General features: G+C 45.1%; 1 protein-coding gene across 3 annotated transcripts in view; it reads left to right on the top strand.

Annotated features, from left to right (window-relative positions):
• The first annotated feature begins 14,741 nt into the window (after nt 1-14,741).
• st3gal7 (ST3 beta-galactoside alpha-2,3-sialyltransferase 7) overlaps nt 14,742-15,693 on the top strand; it is a 32,245-nt gene continuing 31,293 nt past the window's right edge. For 2 of the 3 annotated variants that reach the window (XM_080205333.1, XM_080205334.1), the window contains exon 1: nt 14,742-14,837. In XM_080205333.1, the coding sequence (XP_080061459.1) occupies nt 14,800-14,837 (38 nt within the window). In that variant the 5' untranslated portion in view covers nt 14,742-14,799. The remainder of the gene's footprint in view (nt 14,838-15,693) is intronic. The other variant, XM_080205335.1, reaches the window with a different exon arrangement.

Raw genomic sequence — 15,693 nt, 5'->3', positions numbered from 1 at the left:
AGACGAAAGTCCAACAGAGTAAATATTGTGGAAAAACTGGGTGAAGAGGAAATTGATGCAGAGTTGGGAGACTTCTACATATTCGATCCTTTCAGAAATGGAAATGGAATGTTATTACTCAGGTAAGTAGGGTCCTGTTACCTGTCTATGAGGATGTGTCTAGGGCGGTGGATAGAGGAGAGCCGGTGGATGTGGTCTTTCTTGATTTTCAGAAGGCGTTTGACAAGGTACCTCACAAGAGGTTATTGCAGAAGGTAAGGGGGCATGGAGTTGGGGGTAGGGTGTTAGCGTGGATAGAGGATTGGTTGTCAAATAGGAGGCAGAGAGTGGGGGTTAATGGGTGCTATTCGGATTGGCGGTTGGTGACTAGTGGAGTGCCCCAGGGGTCGGTGCTGGGGCCTCAGCTATTTACCATTTATATAGATGATCTGGAGGAGGGAACTGAGTGTCGAAATTTGCTGATGACACCAAGATTGGTGGAACGGCAAATTGCGCGGAGGGTGTGGAGAGTCTGCAAAAGGATCTAGACAGGCTGGGCGAATGGGCCAGGAACTGGCAAATGGAATTTAATGTTGGCAAGTGCGAGGTGGTCCACTTTGGTAGGAATAATGGTAGGAAGGACTATTACTTACGTGGCGAAAAACTGCAGCAGGCGACGGTGCAGAGGGACTTCGGGGTCCTTGTGCATGAGTCGCAAAAACCCAGCCTGCAGGTGCAGCAGGTGGTCAGGAAGGCGAATGGGATGCTGGCCTTCATAGCGAGGGGGATTGAATATAAAAGTAGGGAGGTCTTGCTGCAGCTGTATAGGGCATTGGTGAGGCCGCAGCTGGAGTACTGTGTGCAGTTTTGGTCGCCGCACTTACGCAAGGATATTTTGGCCTTGGAGGGAGTGCAGAGGAGGTTTACTAGACTGATACCGGAGTTCAGGGGGTTGAGCTATGAGGAGAGGCTGAATAAACTAGGCTTGTACTCGTTAGAGTTTAGAAGAATGAGGGGAGATCTCATTGAGACATATAAGATGATGAATGGGATGGATAGGATAGAGGTGGAGAGACTCTTCCCGCTCAAAGGACAGTAGGACTAGGGGGCACAGCCTCAAGATAAAGGGGGGGGCGGTTTAGAACGGAGTTGAGGAGGAACTTCTTCACTCAAAGGGTGGTGAATCTCTGGAATTCTCTGCCCGTTGAAGTGGTGGAGACTACCTTGCTAAATATTTTTAAGACGCGGGTTGATGGGTTTTTGATAAGCGAGGGGATTAAGGGTTATGGGGAGAGGGCGGGAATGTGGAACTGAGCCACGACAGATCAGCCATGATCTTATTGAATGGCGGGGCAGGCTCGAAGGGCTAGATGGCCTACTCCTGCTCCTATTTCTTATGTTCTTATGTTATGAAGCGATATCCTAATGACCAGCAAGATATTGTACTTGGAAAGCAAAATACTGGAGAACTAAAAACAAAATGCTTGAAGTACTAAAGTCTTGCAGTATCTTTGAAGAGCCAGTGTTTCAAGTTGGTGAATTTTCAAAGCTGAATTTAAGAGATTTTAGTTGTTGAAAGAAAAAAGCTATTACATTCGCAAAACAACAGGACATTGTTCTCTGGTCAAAAGAAATGCAGCACGGAACAAACTATTGTGACTTGAAAGTTACAAACAGAGAATGCTGGAAAATCTCAGCAGGTTTGGCACTTGTAGAGAGAGCGAAAACAGTTAACGTTTGGAGTCCATTTGGCGCTTAATTGAAACGGAGAAAAAGAGAAGGAAAACCTGTTGGATATTAAACTATAGCTGGAAGAATTGCAACAGAAGCTTAGCAATCTTAAGAACAAGAGATAGATATCGGGGGAAGGAGATAGGAGTGTTTTTATATTGAGACGAAAATGTACGGAATATAATAAAGCAGGGTTAAGATGGAGGAGAAAGATCAAGGACGAAGTTGTTGAACTCAATGTTGAGAATTGAGTTGTCTAATTTATCCTTGCTAGATTTTAGCACATCAGAGTTTAATTTCAACACACTATCTCACTCATACATACTTAACCTGAATATTTTGACATGTATTGCTACATGTCAAACCTGGCTATTTAACCTGTTATCATTATCTTGCACAATATGAGCAGTGCAAGAATAAAGGTGAGAGAGATATGAAATATTATGTTGCTAGAGAACTTTGGTCTCAACATATTCAGTTAGTGGAGTAAACCCTTTGGAGTGATTCACCTCATATTCTGGGCAGACTTCAACTTGATTACTGCAGTTGTTTCTGTCCATTGTGCCATCAGCTTTCAAGGTCTGGAACAGACACAGAAAGGAGCTGCTATTCAAATCATTGATTTCAGCCAACTGAGTTATGGGAAAGGCTGAAGAAGGCTGAGTTCTGGAGTCTTGTGGTGCAACAGGGAACCTGAGAAGCAACAACTAGTTTTATATAGCGTTTATAACATCATGTGGTGCTTCATAAAAACGATCAATAACAAAATTTAACACCAAGACACTTGAGGAAACATCACCAAAGTTAATCAAGGTGGTAGGTTTGAGAATATTAAAAGAAGGTATCAGGAAAAAGGTAGATTAAAATAATCTACATTTGTATTTATGGATATTAGAAATATGATATGGCTTTAAGTATGTTTAATTTTGCCTTTCTGTGTAAGAAAAGTTTGAAACTTTAGTTAGCTTCATGTTAAATAAAGTGCCTGCATGTCTGGATTTGGTTACTTTAAACTGCTTACATTGTAATGAAAGTTTTACAATGTGTCTGGAAACCAGGATTTGAAAACAGAAGATTGAAGTCAAAGGGAAAAAGAACTGGAATCTGAACAAGGTACTATTCACTGAAGTTAAAGAAAGAGGCAGAGGTGTTCCTAGTTAAAGTCAGAGCTGAAAGCTGCAGATTTGCTGAAGCTGATTACTGAGAAGTAATTTCTGACACCTTAATTCAGCCTGTGAAGCAGTGATGTTCTGTTGGTGTGGTTGGGTACCTGAGAGATTGTGTTGCAGGGAAGCTCAAATACGTGTGGCAATCCAGGGAAGATAAATATTGAAAGGAGAGACTGAAATCCTGGAAGTGGATCCTTGCTGAAGGCATCTGGGAGAAAGTGTTGGTTTGGAGACAATTCTAAGGTGTGGTTTTCAATAATGGAGTTTGGAAACACTCATTTGGAAGTCAGATTTCCATTGAGACCAGTTAGCTCACAATGTGATAAACATCTGAAGAGATTGTGCAGAGGGACCTCGGGGTCCTTGTGCATGAGTCGCAAAAACCCAGCTTGCAGGTGCAGCAGGTGGTCAGGAAGGCGAATGGGATGCTGGCCTTCATAGCGAGGGGGATTGAATATAAAAGTAGGGAGGTCTTGCTGCAGCTGTATAGGGCATTGGTGAGGCCGCAGCTGGAGTACTGTGTGCAGTTTTGGGCGCCGCACCTGTGCAAGGATATTTTGGCCCTGGAGGGAGTGCAGAGGAGGTTTACTAGGCTGATACCGGAGTTGAGGGGGTTGAGCTATGAGGAGAGGCTGAATAAACTAGGCTTGTACTCGCTAGAGTTTAGAAGAATGAGGGGAGATCTCATTGAGACGTATAAGATGATGAATGGGATGGATAGGATAGAGGTGGAAAGACTCTTCCCGCTCAAAAAAGACAGTAGGACTAGGGGGCACAGCCTCAAGATAAAGGGGAGGCGGTTTAGAACGGAGTTGAGGAGGAACTTCTTCACTCAAAGGGTGGTGAATCTCTGGAATTCTCTGCCCGTTGAAGTGGTGGAGGCTGCCTCGCTAAATATTTTTAAGAAGCGGGTTGATGGGTTTTTGATAAGAGAGGGGATTAAGGGTTATGGGGAGAGGGCCGGAAAGTGGAACTGAGCCACAACAGATCAGCCATGATCTTATTGAATGGCGGGGCAGGCTCGAAGGGCTAGATGGCCTACTCCTGCTCCTATTTCTTATGTTCTTATGTTCTTATGAAATCTGCAGATGTTGTATTGGCATCTGTCACTTGGTTTCAGAGAGTAAGTTGTCTGACTACATTTTGCCTTTTGGTTTACATGGACTATGTATTTCCACAAACATTAGAATTTAAGATATTTTGTAACTCAGTGCAATCCTTATAAATCTGTGTATACCTGTAGGGTGTAGTAGGAGTGAGGGAGTTGTGTAATACAGCCAAACTCTTCACGTTTAATAAATGTTTAATCTTTTAGAAGGTAATTGACAATCCTGTGATCGTTCGTCCACATCTCTAAACAAAACCGAAAAGTTATGGTCTATTGAGCCGGGGTTCCACTCTGGGAATTGACAGTCCAAATATAACTCAGCTGGGATTCAACAAAGATCAAAGGATCAAGGATCAAAGAAATTTGAGGGAATTATGGAGCTTAGGGCCTAGGCAATTGAAGGTGCGCTACCAACAGTGATATGGTTAAAATCAGGAATGTACAAACAACCAGATGTGGAGGAGCATGGGGGGCTAGAGTTGTGAGGCTGATTAGAGAAATCGAAATGGATGGGGTCTGGCGAGGGATTTGAAAACAAGGATGAGAATCATAAAATTGAGGTGTTGTTTAACTAGGAGTCAAGGTAGATCAGTGAACACCAATGAACAGGACTTGGTGTGGGTTAAAATGGGCATGAAAGTTCTCAATGTCACATTTATTGAAGGGAGAACATGGGACGACTGTTGGGAGTCTGTTGGAAAAGTCATGTCAAGAGATAAGAAAGGAGAGGGTTTCAGCAGCAGATGAGCTGAACCTGGGGTGCAGCTGGATGATATTTCTGGGAAGAGATAATTTTAGTGATGTATGGATTTTGGGTCAGAATCTCACCCTGGGGTCAAATACAATATGAAGTTGGAAATATCTGGGTTTAGCTTCAAAACAGGAAAAGGGTGGAGTCAGTAGCTGGGAACGGAGTAGGGACAAGGGACAATGTTTCTGGTCTTTCCAGTATCGGAGGAAACTTCTACTCCACCAGTACTGGATCTCAGATAAGCAGTCTGAAAGTTAGTGGGAGGAGTTGACAGGTAGTAGCAAGTTAGAACTGGTGTTATCAGCATATATTTGAATGTTACGTTGTTGAGGGACAGTATTAGGTGAGGAATAGGAGGGACTTGAGGATAGATCATGGCAGACATGCTCGGTAAGGTGTAGGAACAGGAAGAGAAGCCATTACAAGTGATGCCCTGGCTATAATTAAATAGATAACAATGAAACGAGGTAAGTGCCAACCTGCAGATCGTTATAAATGTGGAATTCAGAGAGATGGGCACAAATCTGGGTGATGACAAAATATTCAAGTAGTTTGGAGTGGAAGGGGAGGTTAGGGAATGGGCTGTTAGTTTGAAAAGTAATATATTGATAAAGATGGATTAAGTTCAATTTGGAACACTGGCAGGTTCAGTCCAAAGTAAGGCAAATGTAGAGGCCATTAGAAAGGATCTGCTCACAGAGTCCTTAGTGCATGGATGGAGTGTGGTGTCGTGGAGAAACTATACTGGGCTGCAATTATGTTTTAATAGATGTGTAGAGTAGTTCAAGACCAAAAGGACTCTTTTAAAAAAAAATCATGAGGCATCACTAGCTGGGTCAGCATTCTCTGAGGGCATTTTTTTTTAAGGAGTCAACCACATTGCTCTGGAGTCACAGGTAGGCCAGACCAAGTGAGGATTGCAGATTTCCTTCCCTGGAGGCCATTAGTCATTTTGGGTGGCACTGTAGTTAGCACAGCACCCAGGTTCAATTCCAGCTTTGGCTGACCGTCACGCCAGAATTCTATCAACTCGCCCTTGGGAATCAGAGCAGGCGAGGGGAGACAGTGAGAAGGTCCATTGACCTAGGGTGGCATTTTCCAGTCTTGGATCAAGGGGGCGATAAAATCCTGCCCTCTGTGTCTACATGAGTTTCCTCCGGGTGCTCCAGTTTCCTCTCACAATGCAAAGATATGCAGGTTAGGTGAATTGGCCATGCTAAATTGTACTAGGTGTACTAGGATGTGTGGGTTTGGAGGATTAATGGGATAAATACATAGGGATTATGGGAATAGGGCCTAGGTAGGATGCTCTGTCAAAGAGCCAGTGCTGACTTGATGGGCCAAATGGCCTCCTTCTGCACTGTAGGGATAATTATCAGACTTCCAATTCCAGATTGTTATTGAATTCAAGTTCCGCCATCTGTCGTGGTGAGATTCAAACCCGGGTCCCCAGAGCATTACTCCGGGCCTCTAGATTACTCATCCAGTGACAATACCACTATCCTACTGCCTTCCCTAAGATACTGGGAAATGCTTGAATTCAAAGGGGCCTAGGTATCCTTGTAAACGGACCAGAACATCAACAGGTAAGAACAGCAAGCTGTTAGGCAAGTGGTTAGCTTTTGTTGCAAAGGGTTTGGATATAAGTGTAAAAGCCAGAGCACGGGTAACACCACAGCTGAAGTAGTGTGTGCAGCCTTTGTCTCCTTGCCTAAGGAGACCACTGTACCACTGTGGGCGGCATGGTGGCACAGTGGTTAGCAATGCTCCTCACAGCTCCAGGAACCCACATTCAATTCCGAACTCAAGTCACTGTCTGTGTGGAATTTGTACATTCTCCCCATGTCTGCGTGGGTTTCCTCCTGGTGCTCCAGTTTCCTCCCACAGACCATAGAAGTGTGGGTTGGGTTGACTGGCCATGCTAAATTGCCCTTTAGCGTCAGGGACACTGTCAGGGTAAATACGTGGGGTTACGGGAATAGGGTGGGATTGTTGTCAGTGCAGACTCGATGGGCCAAATGGCCTCCTTCTGCACTGTAGGGATTCTATGATTCTAAGGAATAAAACACTTGCCCTACAGGGAGTACAGCTAAGGTTCAGGAGAAAAAAATCCTGGAATTATCCTATGACAAGAAGCAGCAGAGAGACACATTTCTTGGAATTTAGAAGAATGGGAGGTGATTGAATTGAAACATTTACAATTCTTAAGAGGCTTAGCATCTTTGCAATGTGGGAGAAAACCGGAGCACATGGAGGAAACCCACGCAAACATGGAGGGCAGGACTTTATGGCCCTCCTTGACCCTAGACCGGAAAATCCTGTCCAAGCTCAATGGACCTTCCGGCTGTCAGCCCCTCACCTGCTCTGATTCCCATGGTGGGCAAGGCTGTAGAATTCTGACGTGACAGTCAGCCAAGGCTGGAATGGAACTGGGTGCTGTGCTAACCATAGTGTCACCCATGATAACCACAAAGTGACTAATGGCCTCCAGGAAAGGAAATCTGTTGTCCTTAGCCATCTGGCCTATATGTGACTCCAGGCTGGAGAATGTAAAATTGGGGGTCACAGTCTCAGGATTAGGGGTCGGCATTTAGCACTGAAGGGATTTGCTCAGTAGGAAAAGTTAAATGGGTTGGACTCTACTCATTGGAGAAGAATGGGAGAAGATCGCATTGAAACACATCGGATTCTTAAGGGGCTTGGCAGCGTAAATAATGAGAGGATGTTTCCCTTCATGGGAGAGTCTAGGACCAGAGGGCAGATTCTCAGAATAAAGGGACACCAATTTAAGACTGAAATGAGGAAAAGTTTCTTCTCTCAGAGGGTTGTGAGTCTTTGGAATTCCTTACCACAAAGAGCTGTGGGAGCAGAGTCCTTGTGTATATTTAAGGCTGAGGCAGATTTTTGATTGGTAAGGGAATCGAGGGTTGCGGGGAAAGGGCAGGAAAGTGGATGTGAGGAATGTCGGATCAGCCATCATCCTATTGAATGGCGAGCAGGCTCGAGGGATCCGAATGGCCTACTCCTGTTCCTATTTCTAATGGTCTAATGTACAGAGATGAGACTTTTCTTCACTGTAAGGGTTGTGACTTGGGATTCTCCACGCCAGACAGGTATGGATACTCCATTACGGGATATATTCAGGATACTCCATGATGGGATATATTGAAGAAAAATAGGGCAGCATGGTGGCACTGCTGCCTCACAGCCCAAGGAACCCGGGTTCAATTCCTGGCTTGGGTCACTGTCTGTGTTGAACTTGCATGTTCTCCCCGTGTCTGCATGGGTTTCCTCCAGGTGCTCCATGCATTGGCCGTGCTAAATTCTCCCTCAATGTTTGTTGTTGTTCATCCATCGTCATTGATGAGGACCTCAACACCATTAGTCATTTTGAGGCTGGTTGCGGTGTGTCCGAAGATGACTGATCAGGCCAATTCGGGTATGGAATGTCCTGGCACGTATTGGACAGACTTGTGTAGACACTGTAGTTGTTGCGCTGGTGGCTCTGGACTTGCGCAGCTCACGCTTAAGTTGCGCTTCAGCAATACACCTTGCTTCGTAAGTTTGACAGCCCTTGTGGATGAGGCAGTTCCAGGTAGGGTGGTTTTGTGCCAGCGTTTCCCAGGTGGTCGTGTCAATGTCAAGCAACTTCAGGGAGGCTTTGAGTGTGTCTTTGAAACGTTTCTTCTGCCTTCCATGCGAGCGTCTTCCAGCAGAGAGTTCCCCAAAAAGGAACAGATTGAGTATGCGCTCTTCTGACATATGGATTACGTGACCTGCCCACCGGGTCTGCGCTCTCATCAGCAGTGTGTGGATGATGGTAAACTTGCTCTAGAGAGAACTTCCGTGTCTGGTACTTTGTCCTGCCATCTGATATGTAATATTCTGCAAAGACAAGTCATATAGAAATGATTGAGCTGTCTTGCATGCCTTTGATACACAGTCCACATTTCATAGGCATACAGGAAGGTAGTGATTACCACAGCGCTGTAGACCTTCAGTTTTGTTGATGGGCTGGGCTGATTCCATGACATTCCCATACAGTGGAGCGCAGTCTACCAAAAGCAGAACTTACCTTTGCTATTCTGCAGTTAACTTCTGTATCAATAGTCACTGCTTGGGTGAGGGTGCTGCCAAGATAAGTGAACTGGTGCACTACCTGTAGTTTCTGCCCTTTGATTGTGATTATGGGTTCTGTGTACGATGCATGAGGAGCAGGCTGGTGCATAACTTCAGTCTTTTTAATGTTGATGGAGAGCCCAAAGTTGTCACAAGCCGTGGAAAATTTATCCATCCTGACTTGCATCTCTGGCTCTGATGTGGAGATGCCGGCGTTGGACTGGAGTAAACACATTAAGAAGCCTGGCAACACCAGGTTTAAGTCCAACGGATTTATTTGATAGTAAACTCACAAGCTTTCGAGGTTTCCCTCTTCGTCAGGTGAATGGAGAGTTCAGAACTCTCCAAAAAAAAAAATTTTCGGTAATTAAGGAATATTGGGATAGTGTCGGAAGCTGGATCAGAAGGTCAGTCATGATGACCTTGTTGAATGATGGTTCCAAGGGCCAGATAGCCTTCTCCAGCTCCTATTGTAGGATTAAATCGTGAGGGGGAAAGGAATCACTTTGAAACTAGTTGCTGAGAAATTAAGATGAACAAAAACAAGCTGGTAACTTTTGGGTTAATAGTAAAAACAGAAACTGCTGGATAAACCCAGCAGGTGTGGCAGCTTCTATGGAGAGAAACAGAGTTAATGATTTGGGCCTAAATGACCCTTCGACATGTCCTGAGTGTGTGGACAGGGTGAGATCCGAAACGTTTGCCGGAATTTTACCGGCATACCTGTCCCAGAATCGGCAAGGCTCACAGAACAGCATTCTCCGTTTGCCTCGGGTTACAAGTCTCGGGTGGGCGAGGTGGTAAAATTCCGGCAGTTAACTCTGTTCCTTTCCAGGCCTGCTGAGTTTCTCCAGTATTTTCTATTTTTATTTCAGATTTCCAGCATTTGCCGTATTTTGCTTTAACTTCTGGATTAATATTTGACAGCTGATAGCAAAGTAAGGACAAAACAGCAGATGAATTATTGAAGGGAAGGGAGTGGCACAGTTTGACACAGATAACAGACTGCCTCAGGTCCATCCAGGGGCGAGTAGGATAATAACAGTCAGAGTCATGGTCATGGACCCACTACCAGCAAGAATGCAACTCACCCGCACCACTTCAAAACTGGCTAACATGCAACTATTAAATTATTGATGAGCAACTGAAGCAAATACATTCAGGACAGCAGGAACACTGTCAGCATGGAAAGGAGATCTTCTGTGACAGAAAAGGCAAACCAGAAAAGCTTGGATTCTGCATTAAATAACAGTTTCAAAAACAAGAATTACATTGATGCATCTGCTAATATTGCCGGTCTAATTCCATAGAAAATGCAGTCTCTCCAACCTGAAGTATTCAGCAATGAGCTGTTCCAGCCTTTGTCTGCATGGCATTTTATATGCCTAGCTACATAAACAAGTGGTTGCAGTGTGTGATGCAGTGTGACATGAACGTAAGTCTTTTATAATGGATATTTTAAAACTTTAAAGTTAAAGCTTATTTTATTCGTCACAAGTAAGGCTTACATTAACATTGCAATTAAGTTACTGTGAAATTCCCCTAGCCACCACACTCCGGGTCATTGCACATAACCCGCACATATTTCAGACTGGGAGGAAACCAGAGCACCCGAGGGAAAACCCACGCAGACAATGTGGAAACTCCACGGAGACAGTGACTCAAGCCAGGAATTGAACTTGGGGCCCTGGTGCTGTGAGGCAGCAGTGCTAACCACTGTGCCACCGTGACACCCAACTGCATTTAGTTGCGGGGTGATGGGGGTCCAGGGGGAAATGAGATTAGTCAATGTGGTGATTGAAATGGAAGATTTCTTGGCTCCACTTAGCATATTGTGGGTTGACTGTTAGCACACTGAGAGGTACGTTCCTTATTCACTATATCTTACCATGCTGAATGCTGCCAGATTCCCTCCGGGTTGTGTATCACCCCCCAGGCCAAATTTCCTCAGCCAGCCCAACCAAATTCTGTGGCAGGGATAAAGCCAGAGCTGTTCTCAGTAGATACTGAATAACAATACTTCTCAACTTGTGTATCTCTCTCTCTCTGGGAAATATTTTGGACTTATTCGTTGGTGTTAGTCTCTGAATGTACATGTCCTCCTCAAAATTATCAGCTGTCACTTAGGAACCATCCGTCTCATAGATTAATTTAATAACTCCCGCACCCCTGGGTATAACTCCCGCATCCCCAGGGATAACTCCCGCATCCCCAGGGATAACTCCCGTACTCCCGGGGATTACTCCCATACCCTGGGGATAACTCTTGCACTCCTGGGGATAACTCCTGCACCCCGGGGATAACTCCTGCATCTCCAGGGATAACTCCCGCACTCCCGGGGATAACTCCCATACCCCGGGGATTACTTCCGTACCCCAAGGATAACTCCCGCACCCCAAGGATAACTCCCGCACCCCGGGGATAACTGCCGCACCCCTTGGATAACTCCTGCACCCCGGGGATAACTCCCACACCTCCAGGGATAACTCTCGCAGCCCCAACGATAATTCCTGCACCCCTGGGATAATTCCCGCACCCCTAGGATAATTCCTGCACCCCGGGATAATTCCCACACCTCTGGGATAATTCCCACACTGCTGGGATAATTCCCGCACCCCTGGGATAATTCCTACACCCCTGGGATAATTCCCGCACCCCTGGGTATAACTCCCGCACCGCCTGGGTATAATTCCCGCACCCCAGCGTTAATTCCTGCACTCCCAGGGATAACTCCTGCAATACTGGGGATAACTCCCCTGCTCCCATCTGCTTTCGTAGCCATGTCACTACATTTTTACATGATCACTTGTTCTACACCTACTCTGGTTCCATATCTCTGAATTCCTTGTCTAATAAAACCTATCAATCTTGGATTTAAAATCAATTGCTCTCCAGCAACATCTCCATTTTGTGGGAGACGGTTTCACATTCCTGCCGCCCTTTGCATGAAGAAAGATTACTGAACTTCTCTCCTGAATTACTTGGTTCTACTTCTAAGATTCTTCTTTTCTTAATTTTCATTTTTGTGCTGTGGGTGTTGCTGACAATGCCAGTATTTATTGCCCATCCTGAATGACCCTTAAACTGAGAGTCTTGCTCGGTTATTTCAGTTAAGTGTCACCCACATTGCTGTGGCTCTGGAATCAGGTGTAGAGTTTATCTCCTTGTCCTAGACCCCCGACCAATGGAAAAAGTTTCTATTGACCTGATCAACTCCTTTCAAAACTTCAATTAAATTACCCTTTAACCTTCTGTATTCCAGGGAATACAAGCTTGGTTTACATAGCTACTCCTCAGTGAATGAATCAGGTGGTTCCAAAATTTTGGCAGCTTTCCAAATGCCAGCCAACAGTATAAATTAATTAAATGCAATTTCACAAGTTTTATCGGTGAAGTTCAGGTCTGGCAAGCAATTAGGAAAACAAATATTATGTCAGCTTTTATTACAACAGGAATGGACAATAAGAAAAAGGAAGTTTTGCTCTAATTATTTGGGGCATTGGGCTAAACCTGGTGCACTGCATACAATTTTGGTCTCCTTACCAAAGAATGGATCTAATTTGCCTTAGAGGGAGTACAATAAATAGCAATTAGACTGGTTCCTGAGATGAGATGGTTGTCCTCTGAGGATAAAACTAAACTAAATCTACAATCTGTAGAATTTGAAACACGTAGAAGAATAGAATCAAATCCTTACATTTACTTATTTATTTAGTATCACAAGTAGACTTACATTAACACTGCAGTGAAGTTACTGTGAAAATCCCTAAGTTGTCACATTCTGGCACCTGTTTGGGTACACTGAGGGAGAATTTAGCATGACCAATGCACCCTAACCAGCACATCTTTTGGATTGTGGGAGGAGACCGGAGCACCTAGAGGAAACCTATGCAGACACGGGGAGAATGTGCAGACTCCACACAGGTAGTGATCCAAACTGGGAATCGAACCTGGATCTCTGGCGTGGTGAGGCAGCTGTGCTCATGCCGAAGGAGGACATTCAGCCCATCAAGGTTGCACCGATTCTCTGAACAAGCACCCCACCCAGGCTGTCTCCCTGTAAACCCCATGTATTTATCCTGCTAATCTCCCTAACCTACACATCTTGGAAAACTAAGGGACAACTTGGCATGGCCAGTATGCCTAATCTGCACATCTTTTGGACAATGGGAGGAAACCAGAGAACCTGGAGGAAACCCACGCAGACATGGGGAGAACGTGCAAATTCCGCACAGTCAGCCAAGGCCGGAATTGAACCCAGGTCCCTGGTGCTGTGAACCACTGTGTCACCGTGCTGCCCGCAATATAAAAAATTGTTGGGCTATTGGTCAGGGTGGATATTGGAAGAATGTTTCCCCTGGTTGGAGGGTCGAATGTTAGAAGTCAGTCTCAGGACAAGTAATCAACCATTCAGGATTAAGATGAGGTTCCTTCATTCAAAGAATTGTGAATATTTGGCAATCTCTATTCCAGAGATTTGTAGATGCTCCATTGTTGAGTGCATTTGGGAGATAAAACACACATTTTTAGGTAGTAAGGGGATCAAGAGATATAGGGTTAGTGCAGAAAGGTAGAGATGAGACTGAGGTTCAACCATTTCCTTATTAAATAGGGGAGCAGAGTTGATGGGTTGAATGGTCTCCTCCACCTCAATACAATTAATATGCAAGAGAAATAGAGTTAACATTTGATGGCACCCATGTCATGTCAGTGGCAGCATGGTGGCACAATGGTTAGCACTGCTGCCTTGCAGCGTCAGAAGCCTGGGTTCAATTCCCAGCTTGGGCGATTGTCCGTGTGGAGTTTGTATATTTTCCCCATGTCTCTAGGTGCTTCAGTTTCCTCCCACAGTCTGAGAATTTGTGGGTTAAGTTGATTGTCCCTTAGTGTTAGGGGGATGTTAGGGGGATTAGTTGGGTAAATATGTGAGGTGATGGGGAAAGGGTCTGGGTGGGATTGTTGTAGGTGCAGGCTCGATGAGCCAAATGGACCTCCTTCTGCTCTGTAGGGATTCTATGATTCTATGTCCCCCTCTGGCCACTGGGCTTGGGAAGGAGTGACATTCCTGAAACCAAGGGGAAACGAATTGAGGCAACAATAAACAACTTACATCTTGGTGATATCATGGCCAGAATTCTCCAGCTGTTCACTCAAAAGGGATTCTCTGATCCCACTGATGGTGCACTCCCTGCCATGAGTTTTTTGGAGCGTGGGATGGTTTCAATGGGAATTCCAATTGACAGCACTGGAATTAGAGGATCCCACCAATGGCACACCACCTCCTGCTGCTGAGAAAACCAGTGAGGGAAGGCTGGAGAATCTGGCCCCATGTTTATGGGATCCTTCTATGTACAATCTGACTGCGGTGTTTCCTGATTTGTGTTTCCTGGTCTGCAAAGTGCTTTGGTGATCCATTCCAAGGTTGTGAAAGGTGCTGTATAAATGCAGATTTTTTTTTAAAAAATGTAAAATTGCCATTCAGGCTTTGACTGTTGCAATACCACCGCCCCCCCCCCACCGACCCCCTCTATCCCCAGACCCCATTCCCGGTCCTGTCCCCATCCCGTCCCTCTCCCCAACAATCCTGCTGGCTGGAAAGGGGAAGAGACAAACAGCCAGAGGTCAAACAGTCAATACCCCCCCACTAACTACCCTGTCTCTACCAATGGTAGTGACTGTCTATCTGGTGCCATGCCCCCAACCCCATGGAGGAACATCCTGGCCCCAAAGGCTCAGGTGAACCAATGGCTAGTTGGATAAAGTCTTGATGGGTGCTGGTGCTACTTGACCCAGGGTCACACGATCCGGTACCTTTAAGATTAGAAGGGCAGAGAGTATGAAGCAGGAATTGGTTCCTTTCACCAATGGAGAAAGAAATGGATGTGTTAAAGTTCCTCACTCTTTCTAAATGTTTCCTCCAGTTTCCAGCCTTTGGCGACAGGATGAGGTTGGTTCAGGCAAACAGCTGCTTCAGGAAAAGGTAAAGACAACTCCGTTACACAGAGAGTGCATACAAGCTCCTTGCACACCTTGAGAATAAGAAACTGAATTAGATAGAAAAGAATAGAATAAAGTGTAGGAAACTGAAATAGAAGAGCAAAAAGGATTGAGACACAGATGAACAAATGATTAAAGCAGCATCACAGATCAACAAAAAACACAAAACAAGAACATACAAAATAGAAGCAGGAGTGGCCTCCAGGCCCTTCCAGCCTGCCTGCCATTCAATACCATCATGGCTGATCTATGCCAGCCTCAGCTCATTTTCTGTGCCACTTCCCCCCAGCCTTCTATTCTGTGATCTTTCAAATATTTATCCACCTCCACTTTAAATGCTTCTAATATTCCAGTCTCCACCACCTTTTGAGGCAGAGAATTCCAGAGGTCCACCACCCTCTGTGAGAAGAAATTTCTACACACCTCATTGTAAAATGACTGGCCCTTTATCCTGTAGCTATGTCCCCTTGTTCAAAACTCTCCCACTAGTGAAAACATCTCATCATCTACCCTGTCAAGCCCCCTCAAGATCTTATATGTTTGAATAAGGTCACGCCTCACTCTTCTAAACTCCAAGGAATACAGACCAGACTATTCAGTCTTTCTTGGTAGGACAACCATCTCATCCCATGAATTAGCTTGGTGAATCTCCTTTGTACTACCTCCAATGTTATTATATCCTTTTTTTAGGCAAGAGGATCAAACTGCACACAGTAATCTAGATGAGACCTCGCCTACACCCTGTACGACTGCAACAAAACTCACTATTTTTCAACTCCAACCCCTTTGCAATAAAGGCCAAAATACAATTTGCCTTCTTAATTACTGTCTGACAGCTT

The sequence above is a fragment of the Carcharhinus amblyrhynchos genome, chromosome 17, assembly GCF_965287045.1.
Source record: "Carcharhinus amblyrhynchos chromosome 17, sCarAmb.v2.hapA, whole genome shotgun sequence".
NCBI classification, from domain to species: Eukaryota; Metazoa; Chordata; class Chondrichthyes; order Carcharhiniformes; family Carcharhinidae; genus Carcharhinus; species Carcharhinus amblyrhynchos.
Note: the sequence above shows the minus strand (reverse complement) of the source record. Positions and strands in the feature narration are given on the sequence as shown.